Source organism: Carcharhinus amblyrhynchos, chromosome 1 (genome assembly GCF_965287045.1).
Source record: "Carcharhinus amblyrhynchos chromosome 1, sCarAmb.v2.hapA, whole genome shotgun sequence".
NCBI lineage: Eukaryota > Metazoa > Chordata > Chondrichthyes > Carcharhiniformes > Carcharhinidae > Carcharhinus > Carcharhinus amblyrhynchos.
In genome coordinates this window covers 118627924-118642769 of record NC_137324.1, presented here as the reverse complement: position 1 = coordinate 118642769, position 14846 = coordinate 118627924, and the positions used below count along the sequence as shown (strand labels likewise).

General features: G+C 42.3%; 1 protein-coding gene and 1 long non-coding RNA gene across 3 annotated transcripts in view; one reads left to right on the top strand and one right to left on the bottom strand.

Moving 5' to 3' along the window:
- Positions 1-14846, top strand: part of LOC145344407 (uncharacterized) — a 1015876-nt gene that overhangs the window by 324051 nt on the left and 676979 nt on the right. The gene's annotated exons all lie outside the window — the stretch shown is intronic.
- Positions 13784-14846, bottom strand: part of LOC145344371 (uncharacterized) — a 56400-nt gene continuing 55337 nt past the window's right edge. For both annotated transcript variants that reach the window (XM_080191502.1, XM_080191509.1), the window contains one exon: positions 13784-14214. In XM_080191502.1, the coding sequence (XP_080047628.1) occupies positions 14210-14214 (5 nt within the window). In that variant the 3' untranslated portion in view covers positions 13784-14209. The remainder of the gene's footprint in view (positions 14215-14846) is intronic.

Below are 14846 nucleotides of genomic sequence, written 5' to 3'. Positions count from 1 at the left end.
AGGTCAGGAGCTGAGTGGCTCTAATAGAATCCAAACTGAGTGTCAGTGAGCAGGTTATTGCTGAGTAAGTGTTGATTGAAAGCACCGTAATTGACCTCTTCCATCACTTTGCTGATGATTGCGAGTAGACTGTTGGCATGGTAATTAGCCATATTGGATTTGTCCTTTTTCTTTTGGGGGCCAGACATACTTGGGCAATTTTCCACATTTCTGTATAGGTACCAGTGTTGTAGCAGTACTGGGCCAACTTGACTGAGGGCACAGCTTGACCAGGAGCTCGAGTCTTCATGACTATTTCTGGAAGGTTGTTAGGGCCCGCAGTCTTTTGCAGTACTTAGTGCTTTCAGCTGCTGCTTGGTATCACATGTAGTCAATCAAGTTGACTGAACACTGGCATCTGTGATATTGAGGACCTTGGCAGGACACCAAAATGGATTATCCAGTCTGCACTTCTGGCTGCATACGGTTGTGAATGTTTCAGTCTTTTGTATTGATGTGCTAGGCTGCCCAGCAACTATGACAGGAAACAGGTGGTTTAAGTAATCTTTATTTGTACTCATAGGTATTAGAAGCAAATTATAGCTCTAAGTGAGTTTTGTTTTGTGTAAGGAAGGGTTAAAACTTTAGTTAGCTTCTTGTCAAACAAAGGTGCCTGGATGTTAAAATTGAGCCTGCATTGTAGTTAAATGACTTAAATATGAAAACAAACACAGTTTAAAGAAAGACTAGGCTGTTGCTTAGGAAACCAGAGTCCCACTTTGAAAAGCCTAAGCACTTGTTGTTCAGTTGGAACCTGATACCTGAGAAGAAAGCAGCTCTCACAGAAATTGCCAGCAGAGAGGCAGGACAATGGGGTCGGGGCAGAAAGCAAATCCCAGAAGTTAAATTTAAAAAATGGTTCTGGAAATCAGAAATAAGAACATAAGAAATAGGAGCAGGAGTAGGCCATCTAGCCCTTCGAGCCTGCCCCGCCATTCAATAAGATCATGGCTGATCTGTCGTGGCTCAGTTCCACATTCCCGCCCTCTCCCCATAACCCTTAATCCCCTCGCTTATCAAAAACCCATCAACCCGTGGTGGTCCACTTTGGTAGGAATAATGGTAGGAAGGATTATTACTTACGTGGCAAAAAACTGCAGCAGGCGACGGTGTAGAGGGACCTCGGGGTCCTTGTGCATGAGTCGCAAAAACCCAGCTTGCAGGTGCAGCAGGTGGTCAGGAAGGCGAATGGGATGCTGGCCTTCATAGCAAGGGGGATTGAATATAAAAGTAGGGAGGTCTTGCTGCGGCTGTATAGGGCATTGGTGAGGCCGCAGCTGGAGTACTGTGTGCAGTTTTGGGCGCCGTACTTGCGCAAGGATATTTTGGCCTTGGAGGGAGTGCAGAGGAGGTTTACTAGGCTGATACCGGAGTTGAGGGGGTTGAGCTATGAGGAGAGGCTGAATAAACTAGGCTTGTACTCGTTAGAGTTTAGAAGAATGAGGGGAGATCTCATTGAGACGTATAAGATGATGAATGGGATGGATAGGATAGAGGTGGAGAGACTCTTCCCGCTCAGAAAGGACAGTAGGACTAGGGGGCACAGCCTCAAGATAAAGGGGGGGCGGTTTAGAACGGAGTTGAGGAGGAACTTCTTCACTCAAAGGGTGGTGAATCTCTGGAATTCTCTGCCCGTTGAAGTGGTGGAGGAAGACTGAAGTCAAAGGGATAAAAACTAGCATCTGCAGTTAAAAGGGCCAGGGAGAGGCTCCCAGATAAAGAGAGAGCTGAAAGGTGCAGACCAGGTGAAGACGGCTAGCGAGAAGCCAGCATGTGACATTTTAGTACGGTCTTTGAAGCAGTGGTGTTCTGTTGCATTGCTAGGTACCTTAGAGAATGCATGTGGCAATCCAGAGCAGAGGAATACTGATGGGAAAATTTTAAATCTTGGATGTGAATCCATGGTGAAGGCATCTGAGAGAGCCTTGTATGGAAAAAGATTTCAAGAATGGTGATTGAAAACCCCCATGTAGAAGTTAGAGTTCAGTGAGGCCAGTGGGCTCACAGTGCGACAAGAATCTGGGGGATTTGATGAGAAATCCACAGAAGTTGAATTGGGTGGCATATGTCAGTTGGTTTCAGAGAGTGATGTGTCTGACCAAATTTTGCCTATTGGTTTTCATGGACTGTGTACCCATTTAGAACATTTTGTAACTAGTGTAATCCCCAAGAGATTTGTGAAGGTGTATTAGGAGTAAGGAGTGGTGTGTTATGATCTTGTTGAATATGTTTTATTCTTTTGTTAAAACTTAATTGTCAGTCCCATGACTCTCTTCATTCACATCTAAACAAAAGAGATGGAGTTATTCATGGGGCCTCCTCCCCCAGTTCGTTGTTTAATTTTCACCACCATTCACGCTCAACTGGATGTGGCAGGACTGCGAGCTTGGATCTGATTCATTAGTTGTGGGATTGCTTAGCTTTATCTCTTGCTGCTCTTGTTGTTTGGCAGGGAACTAGTCCAGTGTTTTAGCTACAGACAGTTGACACCTCAATTTTTAGGATGTCTGGTGGTGTTCCTGGCATGTCCTCCTGCACTCTCCATTGAACCAGGGTTGGTTCCCTGGCTTGATGGGAATAGCTGGGCCATGAAGTTCAGATTCTGATTGTATGCAATTCTGTTGCTGCTGCTGGCCCACAGCATTTCATGGATGCTAAGTTTTGATTTTCTAAATCTGTTTGAGATCTGTCCCATTTAGTACGGCGATAGTGACATGCAACATAATGGAGGGTGTCCTAAATGTGAAGGTGGAACTTTGTCTCCCACGAGGAACGTGTAGTGTAGTGATCATGCCTACTGATATTGTCATGTCACAGATGCATCTGTCCAGGTAGTTTGGTGAGGATGATGTCAAATAGATTTTTTCCTCTTGGTAGCCTTACCTCCTGCCACAGGCTCAGTCCAGTGCTATGTCCTTTAGGAGTCGGTCAGTAGTGGAACCACTGAGCCACTCCTGGTGCTGAACATTAAATTTCCCCACCGAGTACGTTTTGTTCCACAGCAATACTCAATGCGTCCTCCAAGTGCTTTTCAACATGGAGGAGCGTAGATTCATTGGGGTGGTGGCAGGGCTGCGGAGGTGGTAGATGGTAATCAGGTAGAGATTTTCTTGTCCACATTTGATTCAACGCCATGATACATTATGGGAGTCCAGAGTCAATGTTAAGACCTCCCCTCCCAGCTGTATATGACAGTGGTGCTATGCAATGTGGCATAGGACATACATAGAACTGGTGATGATGGGGTCTAGGACATTATTCTGTGAGTGTGACTATTTATGTCTGTTTCTTAACAAGTCTGTGGGACAGCTCTCCTCTCCAATTTCAGCACAAGCCCCACATGTTAGTAAGGAGGACTTTACAGGATTGACAGGGCTGGATATGCCTTTCTAGTTTCCAGTATCTAGGTCGATGCCAAATGATCTGTTGGTTTCATTCCTTTCTGTAGACAATGTAGCAATTTGATAGAACTGACTAACTTGTTGGGCCATTTCAGAGAGAACTTGAGAGCCAACCACATTACTGTTTGTCTGGAATCAGACCAGGTAAGGGCAGCATCTCTAGACGACATAAGTGAACCAGATAGGTTTTTACCAAAAATGACAATTGTTTCCCGGTCACTATTACCGAGTGTAACTTTTCTGTAATTCCGGGTTTATTTACTGAATTTAAATTCTATCAGCTCCAGTGATGGGATTCAAACCCGTGTCCTTACTACACCTCAGCCTTCCCAAATATTCTACATTTTAAACTCATTAGACAGAATAATATAGGTGGGCAGGGGAATGGGTGGCACTTCACCTCCCCAACTGCACCCCCCATGAAACAATGTTGGTGTGGAGCCGACACGCTCCATGTCACCCCACAGCTGTAGTGTTAGAGTGCATCTGTCACCCCTCATTGGGATGGAAGTCCTGCCATCTGAGGCTGCCAACCAATCAGATTGGCTGGCAGCTCCATTAGTCCTGGTATCAGTGCCAGCTGCTAGGACTGCTTCAGAAGAGAGAGCTCCAGGCCTGGGATCCTTGGGGTAGGCTAGCCTGGGGTCTAGGGTTGGGAGGGTGTGAGTGCATTAGGAAGACGGGCAGTGGATGGACAGAGCAGATCGGGAGGAAGTGGCTGGAGAAGTTGGGGGGGCTCCTGTGCTTGGCAAAGAGCAGCACCTGAACAGCCTAATTGACCCTTAATTGTTCATTTAAATATGGTGGGCAGGCTGCCAATTTCAGACCCTATGCCCTCTTACGGGCATGAACTCTGAGAAAAGTGGGAAGGCGAGTGGGATGGGCATACACCCCATTTAACCACCGTGGGAAACATGGTCATTGGGTGCACATAAAATTCAACCCATTGTCTTTGCCATTTATTCTATCCATTTTTTGGCTACTGGCACTGCATCAGCCAGATTGTATTTTATCTTGGCTTGGGCTTTCTGCTCCCTATGCCATTCTCTATCACCTCCATGACACCACTTGTCTCAGTCTGGAGGCTGCTGTATGCTTCTGTGTGTCTCACGTATGGTTTTTTTCATTTTGCAAATCTCTTCTGGTCAATTTCAACCCTCCAACTTTCATTTTCTATAAGGTTACTTAAACTTCTCACAGAAAGTTAAGAGAGAGAAATCAGGAGGGGAAAAAGAGGACACAAGATTGTTTTGGCAGATAAAGTAAAGGAGAATCCAAAGAGCTTCTACAAATGCATAAGGGCCAAAAGAGAAATTACGGAGTAGGGCCTCTTAAAGGTCAACAAGGTCATCTATGTGTGGATCTACAAGAGATGGGTGAGATCTTAAATGAATTCTCCTGTATTTACTGTTGAGAAAAGCAAAGATATTTGGGAACTTGGGGAAATAAATAGTAACATCTTGAGAAGTGTACATAAAACAGAGAAAGAGGTACTGGAAGTCTTAAAGCACTTCAAGGTAGATAAATCCCCGGGACCTGATGAAATGTATCCCAGGACATGGTGTACTAGGGAGGAAATTGGAGGCCCTAGCAGAGATATTTGAATCATCAATAATCACAGGTGAGATGCCTAAAGATTGGAGGGTGGCAAATTTTGTGCCTTTGTTTAAAAAGGGCTGCAGGGAAAAGCCTGGGAACTATAGGCCAATAAGCCTCACATCTGTGGCGGGGAATTGTTGGAAGGTACTTTGAGAGATAGGATCTAAAGGAACTTAGAGACGCAAGGATTGATTAGGGACAGTTAGCATGGCTTTGAAAGTAGAAAGTCATGTCTCACAAATTTGACTAAGTTTTTTGAAGCGGTAACCAAGAAGGTAGATAAGGGCAGTGCAGTTGATGTTGTCCACATGGACTTTAGCAAAGCCGTTGCATTAGGTTAAATCTCACAGGAATCAGGGTGAGGTAGCTAAATGGATACAAAATTGGCTTGAGAGTGGTTGTAGAGGGTTGTTTTTCAAACTGGAGGCCTGTGACCAGTGGTGTGCCTCTGGGATCAGTGCTGGGTCCACTGTTATTTGTCATTTATGTTAATGATTTGGATAGGAATATAGGAGATATGTTTGTAAGTTTGCAGATAACACCAAGATTGATAGCATAGTGGACAGTGAAGAAGGTTATCTCGGATTGCAACGGGATCTTGATCAATTGGACCAGTGGGCTGATGAATGACAGATGGAGTTTAATTTAGATAAATGCAAGATAATGCATTTTGGTAAATCGTACCAGGACAGGACTTACTCAGTTAATGGTCGGGTGTTGGGGAGAGTTACAGAGCAAAGAGATCTAGGAGTACAGGTTCATCGTCTCTTGAAAGTAGAGTCAACGTTGGACAGAGTGATGAAGAAGGCATTCAGCATGCTTGGTTTCATTGGTCAGAATATTGAATACAGGAGTTGGGACATCTTGTTGAAGTTGAACAAGACAGTTCTTGTGTACAGTTCTTGTCACCCTATGTTATTAAACTAGAAAACATGCAGAAAAGATTTACTAGGATGCTATCGGGACTTGATGGTTTGAGTTATAAGGAGAGGCTGGATAGACTGGGACTTTTTTTTCTGGAGCGTAGAAGGCTGAAGGGTGATCTTATCGAGGTCTATAAAACAATGAGGGGCATAGATCAGCTCGATAGTCAATATCTTTTCCCAAAGGTATGGGGAGTCTAAAACTAGAGGGCATTAAGGTGAGGAGAGATACAAAAGTGTACAGAGGGGCAATTTTTTTACACACAGGGTAGTGAGCGTCTGGAACAAGCTGCCAGAAGTAGTAGTAGAGGCAAGTACAATTTTGTCTTTTAAAAAGCATTTAAACAGTTAAATGGGTAAGATGGGTATAGAGGGATAGAGGCCAAATGCAGGCAACTGGGACTAGCTTAGGGGTTTAATAAAAAAAGGGTGGCATGGATAAATAGGGCTGTAAACCTCTATGACTCTACATCCAAAGCTCCATCAAGCTCTTCTCACCCATTGTTACACCCTTGCTGTTCTACATTGTGTCTTGGTCTCTGAACTCTTCCCATGTTGAAAATTCTAATTTTCTTGCTTAAGTTTTAAAATTTTTACTCTTCTTATCTCTCAATTTCAGTGAGCCCTGATCCCAGCAAAATAAGAAGCTGCACTCTTTCCATTCGAACCTCTTGTGCATTCTCCGTTCCCTTTGGCTCACCATAAGTGGGTATGACTTCAGTCCAATCCAGGAAGTGTCGGTTTCCAAATTGATCTGCAGTCTTAACTATTTCTTAGATTTTCCACTGGTAGCCTGGCTGCCTGTCGAGCAGGGACAGTATGGCACAAAACTGCTGCTGTTGGCTGCAAATAAGTTCAATAGGGGTTGGGGATAATATAGTCTGTTGTGGAAATGGATGTTAGTGATGGCAGGAAGGGAGATTCAGGAGGTTGGGGTTTATATGACTCTTCTGTTGAGCCAGCAGGGAAGACTCTTGTTCCTGTTGGACCACGACCAGTGCTGTAAATGAATTTGCCTTTGCCTTGTGGACTCAGGCCACTTCACCTCCTTTTATCTGTGGGGTTTCCTATGGTTAGGGAAACTGGGCTAACATGAGGCAAAAACACAACCTTGCCAAAATAGAGGCACATAGCCTGATTAATGGTTTCAAAGAACAGTCAACATGTGAATCCTTTTCTCCCCAATCCTGCCACCTTTAAAATTAAAAGCGTGCACGGTGAGTGTAGATTTGATATTTGTCACGTTTTAATACCCACCTGATACAAAGCCATCCACGTTTGCAATTACAGTTGCCCCCATATTCTTTGTGAAGTGTTTTGGAACATTTTTTACATTAATGGTGCTTCAAAAATGTGATTCACTGTAAAAAGTAAGTAGGAAATCTTAAAGGATATGGACAGTTTTCCAACAATAATTCTGTGCACAGTAATAATTCTAGTGCATGGCATTTTAATGTTATCATCATCAAACACCAAACAAAACAGGAAATCAAAGTAATTGGTTGTCTGAACAGGAAAAAGGTATCTTATAAGAATTGCAAAAAAAAAGTGCCTGTCTGCATAAATACCAGGAGACAATCTATAGTGCCAAAGTTGGTTCTTATGAGCTCAACCTAGTACTTCGTGCCGGTGTGTGTGCTTGATCCTGGACCGGTAGACGGGCGCCGCAACAGCTCGGTGACTAGCACTGCTAGCTGTGCAGATACATGGATTTGGGCCTGTGTCTGTGGGAGTTTGCGCATTCTCCCTGTGGTTGCGTGGGTTCCCTCCGGGCGCTCCGGTTTCCTCCCACACCCCAAAGATGTGATCTTAGGCTGATTGGTTTACCAAATTGACACTATTCTCCCCTGAATCTGGCTAAGTTAGGGGTTCCACTTGCAGACACGCAGGGCAGGGTAGGTGTAGGAGGATGTGGCGGCACGGGCTCATTGGGCCGAAGGGCCTGTTTCCCGTGCTGGGTTGTTCTTTGTTCAACGATATCTCTAATGGAGGCCAATTTCCCACAGTAAAACAAATTGGGAAGTGGTCTGGAAAATGTGTATTTATTGAATGTCATTTCTACAGAGAAACACAGCACCCAGTAATTTGGCCTCACACTGGCAAAGAATGATAATTGCTTTGATCTCCATTACTTATTCTGTCAAGGAATTGTCCCATTTCTGTGGTGGCATAATTAACATTAAGGATCATAACCTTTCTTATTAAACAGAATATCAACTTCAGTGCTCACATCTGGTGTATTATCTAGTCAATGTGCAAGTTGTTTGAGTGTGGGGCTGTATTCATCACAATGCATATTCATCAGCACTACATGACCCACACAACCAAGCACCCAGCGGACAACAATACTGAGAATTTGCACCTATAAAACTGCCATTATTATCTCGAGCACCATTTCACGCTGAACATTTGGACATTAGGCTGCAGCTCTTGGCAACAAGACACTAACAGAGCAGTAAGTGAGCATAGTAAGCAATTGATTTACCTTGAATGTGTTTTAGCAATAAGTGTTGTTCAGGTTTGTAGTAAGGTAAATCGGAGGTCAACCTTTGATTTCCATCTCTTCTGTATGCTACCATAATCATCCCACCCAACCAACAAGAGATGAATTGTACACTATACAATAGTTACTCTCTTATGGAGGTGTGACAACCAGAATTGCTAGAACCATTGATGGGATTTTCTGGTCTCGCTGACGTGACCCTGATAATAGGGGATAGATTTGATGGGAAATTCCATTGACGGCAACAAGACTAGGAGATTCTACCACCACCCAATAGCATGCCATCTCCCACCAAGACATATCCTGAAAATATTAACTTTGACTTGGATGTAATGGTATTACAATTAAATGAGGGTAACTACAAAGACATGAGGAGCTGGCCAGAGTTGACTGGAAAGGGAGTTGAGCTGGGAAGACTGTGGAACAGCAATGACAGGAATGTTTGAGGGTTATTTGGATGGCAAAACAGAAATTCATCCCAAGGAGGAGGAAACATGCTAATGGGAGGATGAAGCATCCATGGCTGATGAGGGAACTCAAGGACAGCATAAAAGCAAAAGAAAAAGCATACAAAGTGGGTGAGGATTAGTGGGAAGCATTAGGATTGGGAAACATTTAAAAGTGAGCAGAGGACAACTGAAAAAGCAATATGGGGGGAGAAGATGAAATATGAGTGTGAGCTAGCTAGTAATATAACAGAGATAGGAAGAATTTTTTTCAATATATAAAAGATATGAGAGAGGCAAAAATAGACATTGGACCACTGGAAAATGCAGCTGGAGAAGTAAAAATAGGAAACAAAGAAATGGCAGAGGAACTGAATAGTTACTTTCCATCAGTCTTCACGGTGGAAGACACTGATGGGATGCCAGAGCTCCAGGACAGTCAGAGAGCACAAATGGATGTAGTGGCCATCACTAAGGAGAAGGTTCTGGGGAAACTGAAAGGTCTGAAGGTGTCTAATCCTGGACCAAATGGAACACACTGCAGGGTTCTAAAAGAGATAGCTGAGGAAATTGTGGAGGCATTGGTGGTGATCTTTCAGGAATCACTGGAGGCAGGGAGGGTTCTAGAGGACTGGAAAGTAGCTAATGTAACACCGCTGCTTAAGAAGGGAGGGAGACAGCAGACAGGAAATCATAGGTCAGTTAGCCTGACTTTGGTCATTGGCAAGATTTTAGAGTTCATTATTAAGGTTGAGATCACAGAGTACTGGGAAGTGCATGATAAAGTGGGACTGAGTTAGCACAGCTTCATCAAGGGGAAGTCATGTCTGACAAACCTGTTAGAGTTCTTTGAGGAGGTAACAAGGAAGTTAGATAAACCAGTGGAGGTGATTTATTTAGATTTCCAAAAGGCCTTTGACAAGGTGCCGCATAGGACACTGTTAAATAAGTTAAGAGCCCATGGTGTTAATGGTAAAATCCTGGCATGGATAGAGGATTGGCTGCCTGGAAGATGGTAGAGAGGGGGATAAAGAGGTTTTCAGGATGGCAACGAGTGATTAGTGGTGTGCCTCAGGGATCGGTGCTGGGACCACAACTTCTAACAATATATGTTAACGATTTGGAAGAAGGAACTGAAGGCACTGTTGCTAAGTTTGCAGATGATACAAAGATATGTAGAGACACAAGTAGTATTGAGGCAGCAGGGGGGCTGCAGAAAGACTTGAACAAGTTAGGAGAGTGGGAAAAGAAGTGGCAGATGGAACAAAATGTGGAAAAGTGTGAGGCTATGCACTTTGGAATGAGGAATGGAGGCATTGACTATTTTCTAGAAGGGGGAATGCTTTGGAAATCAGAAACACAAAGGGGTTTGGGAGTCATTGTTCAAGATTCTCTTAAGGTTAACATGGAAGTTCAGTCGGTAGTTAGGAAGGCAAATGCAATGTTACCATTTATGTCGAGAGGGCTAGAATACAACAGGGGTGTACTTCTGAGGCTGTATATGGCTCTGGTCAGATCACATTTTGAGTATTATGAGCAGTTGTGGGCCCTGTATCTAAGGGAGAATGTGCTGGCCTTGGAAAGGATCCAGAGGAGGTTCACAAGAATGATCCCTGGAAGAAAGAGCTTGTCCTAAGAGGAACGGTTGAAAACTTTGGATCTGTACTTGTTGGAGTTTAAAAGGATGAGGGGAGATCTTATTGAAACTTACAGGATACTGCGAGACCTGGATAGAATGGATGTGCAGAGATGTTTCAACTAGTAGGAAAAACTAGAACTAGAGGGTACAACCTCAGGCTAAAGGGACAATCCTTTAGAACAGAGATAAGCAGGAATTTCTTCAGCCAGGGAGTGGTGAATCCATGGAACTCTTTGCTGCAGAAGGCTGTGGGTAGATAAGTTCTTGAGTAATAAGGAGATCAGGGGTTTTGGTGAAAAGACAGGAGAATGGGAATGAGAAAAATATCAGCCATGATTGAATGGTGGAGAAGACTCAATAGGCTGAGCGGCATATCCCATCCTATATTTTATGGTCTTAGGGACCTAGGCACAATAGAGAATCATTGTGGAGTGCACTGAGTTAAATAAAAACATTGTTGCCTATTAAGGAAATAGCAGACTTTCTGGAGTTTAGAAAAAAAAACTTGCATTTATAGTGCTTCGTTTGTAACCCTAATGTCAAAGTAAGTTCTTCACAGCCAATGAATTATTTTTTATCTGTAATCACTATAGGGAAATGTATCAGCTAATTTGTGCATTGCAAGGTTGAGCACAATGCAGAACTCCCCTGTTCTTGGGAGGACAGGTAGGACTAGGTTCAACATCTCATCTGAAAGACACCATCTCCAATATTGCAGCATACCCTTACTATTACAGTAAAGGGTCAGTCGAGATCATATTCTATCTCAGAGACACTATCACTGAGCCAAGGCTGACATCTTGGTCATTGTTCTGTCCTCTGGGAGTATTATACCTGCCTTTGGAAAATGCAGAAGACCAAGTGTCGAGCTTGGGGAAAAAACAAGAAAGTTCAAAGTCAGCAACCTAACCATGTGTCAGAGGCTAAGGGTCATACATCAGCTCAAGGCCCAATTAAAAGATATTAAGCTGTCCATAGCAATAACTTGAACATCAAAAGATGAGATCACTCTAGTGGCCTTCCGCGCAACTTGTCACAAAGTCTATTAGTCTTGTTGCAGAAAGAAAAGGTTTCCATTAACAGTTGTCTTTACTTGTCATCATGAGTTATAAAGGAACAAAGCTGGATTTGTTCTCTTTGAAAATAGCTTTGACCCAAAAGACATTTTCAGGATTTTTGAAGGCAAGAGAGAAAATTGCTTAAGAACCAATTTACTATGGTTCCAATTAAAAATTAATAATGTCTTCTCACTGGAGAAAAACATATTCAGAAAAGGCACTTATGGAGGCTTTTTGAACAGATAATGTAGAAAAAAAGCTACTTATAGACTTTTTTTTTCAAAAAAGCACATGAACTGGAAAATTACTGGAAATGTGCATATCAACCTAACAATAACAAGGAAGGTGCTCTTGAATTGTGAATGCTTTCTGTCTCAATGCTCCTTTGTGTCTAGAAAATAGCTACCAATAATATTTACCACGTTTGTGATCTTCCCTTGTAATTTGCACTCTTTTAAAAGATAACCTTCCTCAGTTCCTCTCTTGACCCTAATTTATAGTTTGTTTCGTGGTATTTGCTGTCAATCAGTAAATTTTGACTTGTGCAAGTCATGTTAATTTTAACGTGCGTTAGTAACTTTGAATAGTTTTTTTATATAGTCTTTACAATGTAATCAGAATTTAGATTTCACCTGAAAAATTACATGCTATAGCAAAAGCATAAATAGAAAAATAAAGTTACTACTTTCTATTTGCTAAATTTGTGTTTTTTAAAATGAAGAGGCTTCTTTCCATAGTCAGTAAACGGGTTTTTAAATGGTCAGCTGTTGAACATTAAATGGACCAGTAGACAGAAAGATCTGTCAAGGGGTTGAAAAAAAAATCATGAAGCCTCAGAGCTATACATTCCCTATAGTGCAGGAAGAAGTCTTTTGGCTCATCTGTAACAACTCCCCAAAAGAGCAGTGTACCCACCGCCTCCCCCCAGATCCCTGTAACCCTGCATATTTTCCAAAGGTGAATCCACCTAAGCTGCATATCTTGGGACACTAAAGGACATGATTAGTTCAAGGGGCATGGTCAATCCACCTAACCTGCACATCTTTGGACTATGGAAGAAACCAGAGCCACCAATACTCACACAGACATAGGGAGAACATGCAAACTCCACATAGACAGTCACCCAGGGCTAGAATTGAACCTGGGTCCCTGCTGCTGTGAGGCAGCAATCTAACTACTGTGCCATGCTCATTAAAGAGTTTACATTCAGGTATGAGGGATATACAGAAATGCCTTCAGGATACACGATGCATCTTGAGAAGAGTTTGCCGTGCTGCATGGATGGAAATCATGGAATTTTTATTTGGAGAACAGATTGACTGGAAAGCCAGCCAGCCTACCAGCTGCTCTGGCTCCAATTGCAAAATACTCTGCCAAGTGATAAGCCACCCAGATTGTTGTCTTCAGCATAGCCACTGTACCATTACATTTATTCTAGTCTTTCTAGTCTCCCTCTTTACCAACTTAGAAATATCACAAAATATCTCAAACCATAATGAACGTGATTCTATAAATATAATTTAAAAACCAATTTCTGGGATTGTTGTGTACATTTACTATTTATAAGTAGTGAATGACAGATAGTTCATGAGGCTACAGTGGGCAAATTAAACTCTTGTTGTAATGTGGATGAGAATTTCCACCTATTTTTGTAACTAGGATCACTGGTTTGTGGTAATTGGTCAAGTTACAATTTTATAACATGGGACCGCAAAATATTTCACCTTAGAATAAAACTGAGTTGAATTCAATGTGATCCAGTCAAAAAGCAAGTCAAAACTCATGAGACATAATTTTGTGGATAACACTGGAATAGTTTAGGTTAGAGGGTCATCAGATTGGTTCCACTGGTCGGCACAACATCAAGGGCTGAAGGGCCTGTACTGCGCTGTAATGTTCTATGTTCTAAGACTTACGCAAATAGGGTGAATGTACTTTGGTGGTGGACAGTGAAAAGCTTGGGAAAACAGTGTTTGTGAGGTTTTTTTAAGACCAGTGGGAGAACCCTGAGGGAAATACACACACAGGTATTGTGACAATTTCATTGTATGATTTTTTTATAACAAACTTTCTAAATAGAACATATAAGCCACGATTCTCTCTTCAGGCTGGGAGGTTCTCGCGTCGGCCCATTCACAGGGTTCGTGCTTACATTCACAAATAAAACTATGATAATACTTTCAAAGGAAGAAGTTTATTTTGTCCCATCTAACAATTATTTTAGATGTCATTACTTCTAAGGTTGGCTACATTTTTGCACTGCATAATTATGAAATAAACTGTTTAAAACAAAGCATGCTTTACAAACTAAACATAGGAGTTACTCAACATTTAATATGAGTTAGAATCTGTGATCACAAAAACTGTTGGGTTATTTGTCATCAGCTATAACTTTTTCCCGCTCTAAATAACAGTAATTATAGAAAAAGAGATTTATTCCAAGTCTGATAGCAGCATTTCTAGTTTAAAACAAATCTCTACCACACATTAAATTGTATTGATGTTAGTGTAAAGCATTGATGGAGGTGTTAGCCAGGTTTTGCACAGCAGTAACATATAATTGTGTAGCAATCTGTCCTTGCTTGGGTTGACTTGACAGCTTTATTCTGAAAAATAAAAATGATAAATAAACATCCATATTCCTTGATTGTCTTTTTTTAAAAAACGAGTAAATAAAAGTAGACTTTCCCAGCTGTTAGCCTCTTTTTCCTTTGAAAAACTGAATTGAATCTGACAGTGCAGAAAGAGGCCATTCAGCCCATCAAGCCTGAACCAGCAACGATTCCACCCAGGCCCTATCCCCATAACCCCATGCCTTTAACCTGCTAATCCCCCTGACAGTCAAAGGCAATCTGGCATGGCCAATCAACCTAACACACACATCTTTGGAGTGTGGGAAGAAATTGGAGCTCCTGGAAGAAACACACGCAGGCACGGGGAGAATGTGCAAACTCCATACAGACTGACCCGAATCTGGAATTGAATCCGGGTCCCTAGCACTATAAGGCAGCAATGCTAATCACTGTGCCACCATGCCACTTCAAGTCTTCATTCACAAACAAAATTGGGCAATTGTGTTCATAAGTAACACTAACTATCTCTTCCAAACATTTTCCCCTGCATCCTCCACCCTTAGTTCAGATTCTAGATTTGTGAACCTCATGGTTTACATTTTTTAAATTGAGAGCTTCTGCCTATTTCCCTCTCCAATCCTCCAATCTGTCTTTTCTCTTAACCT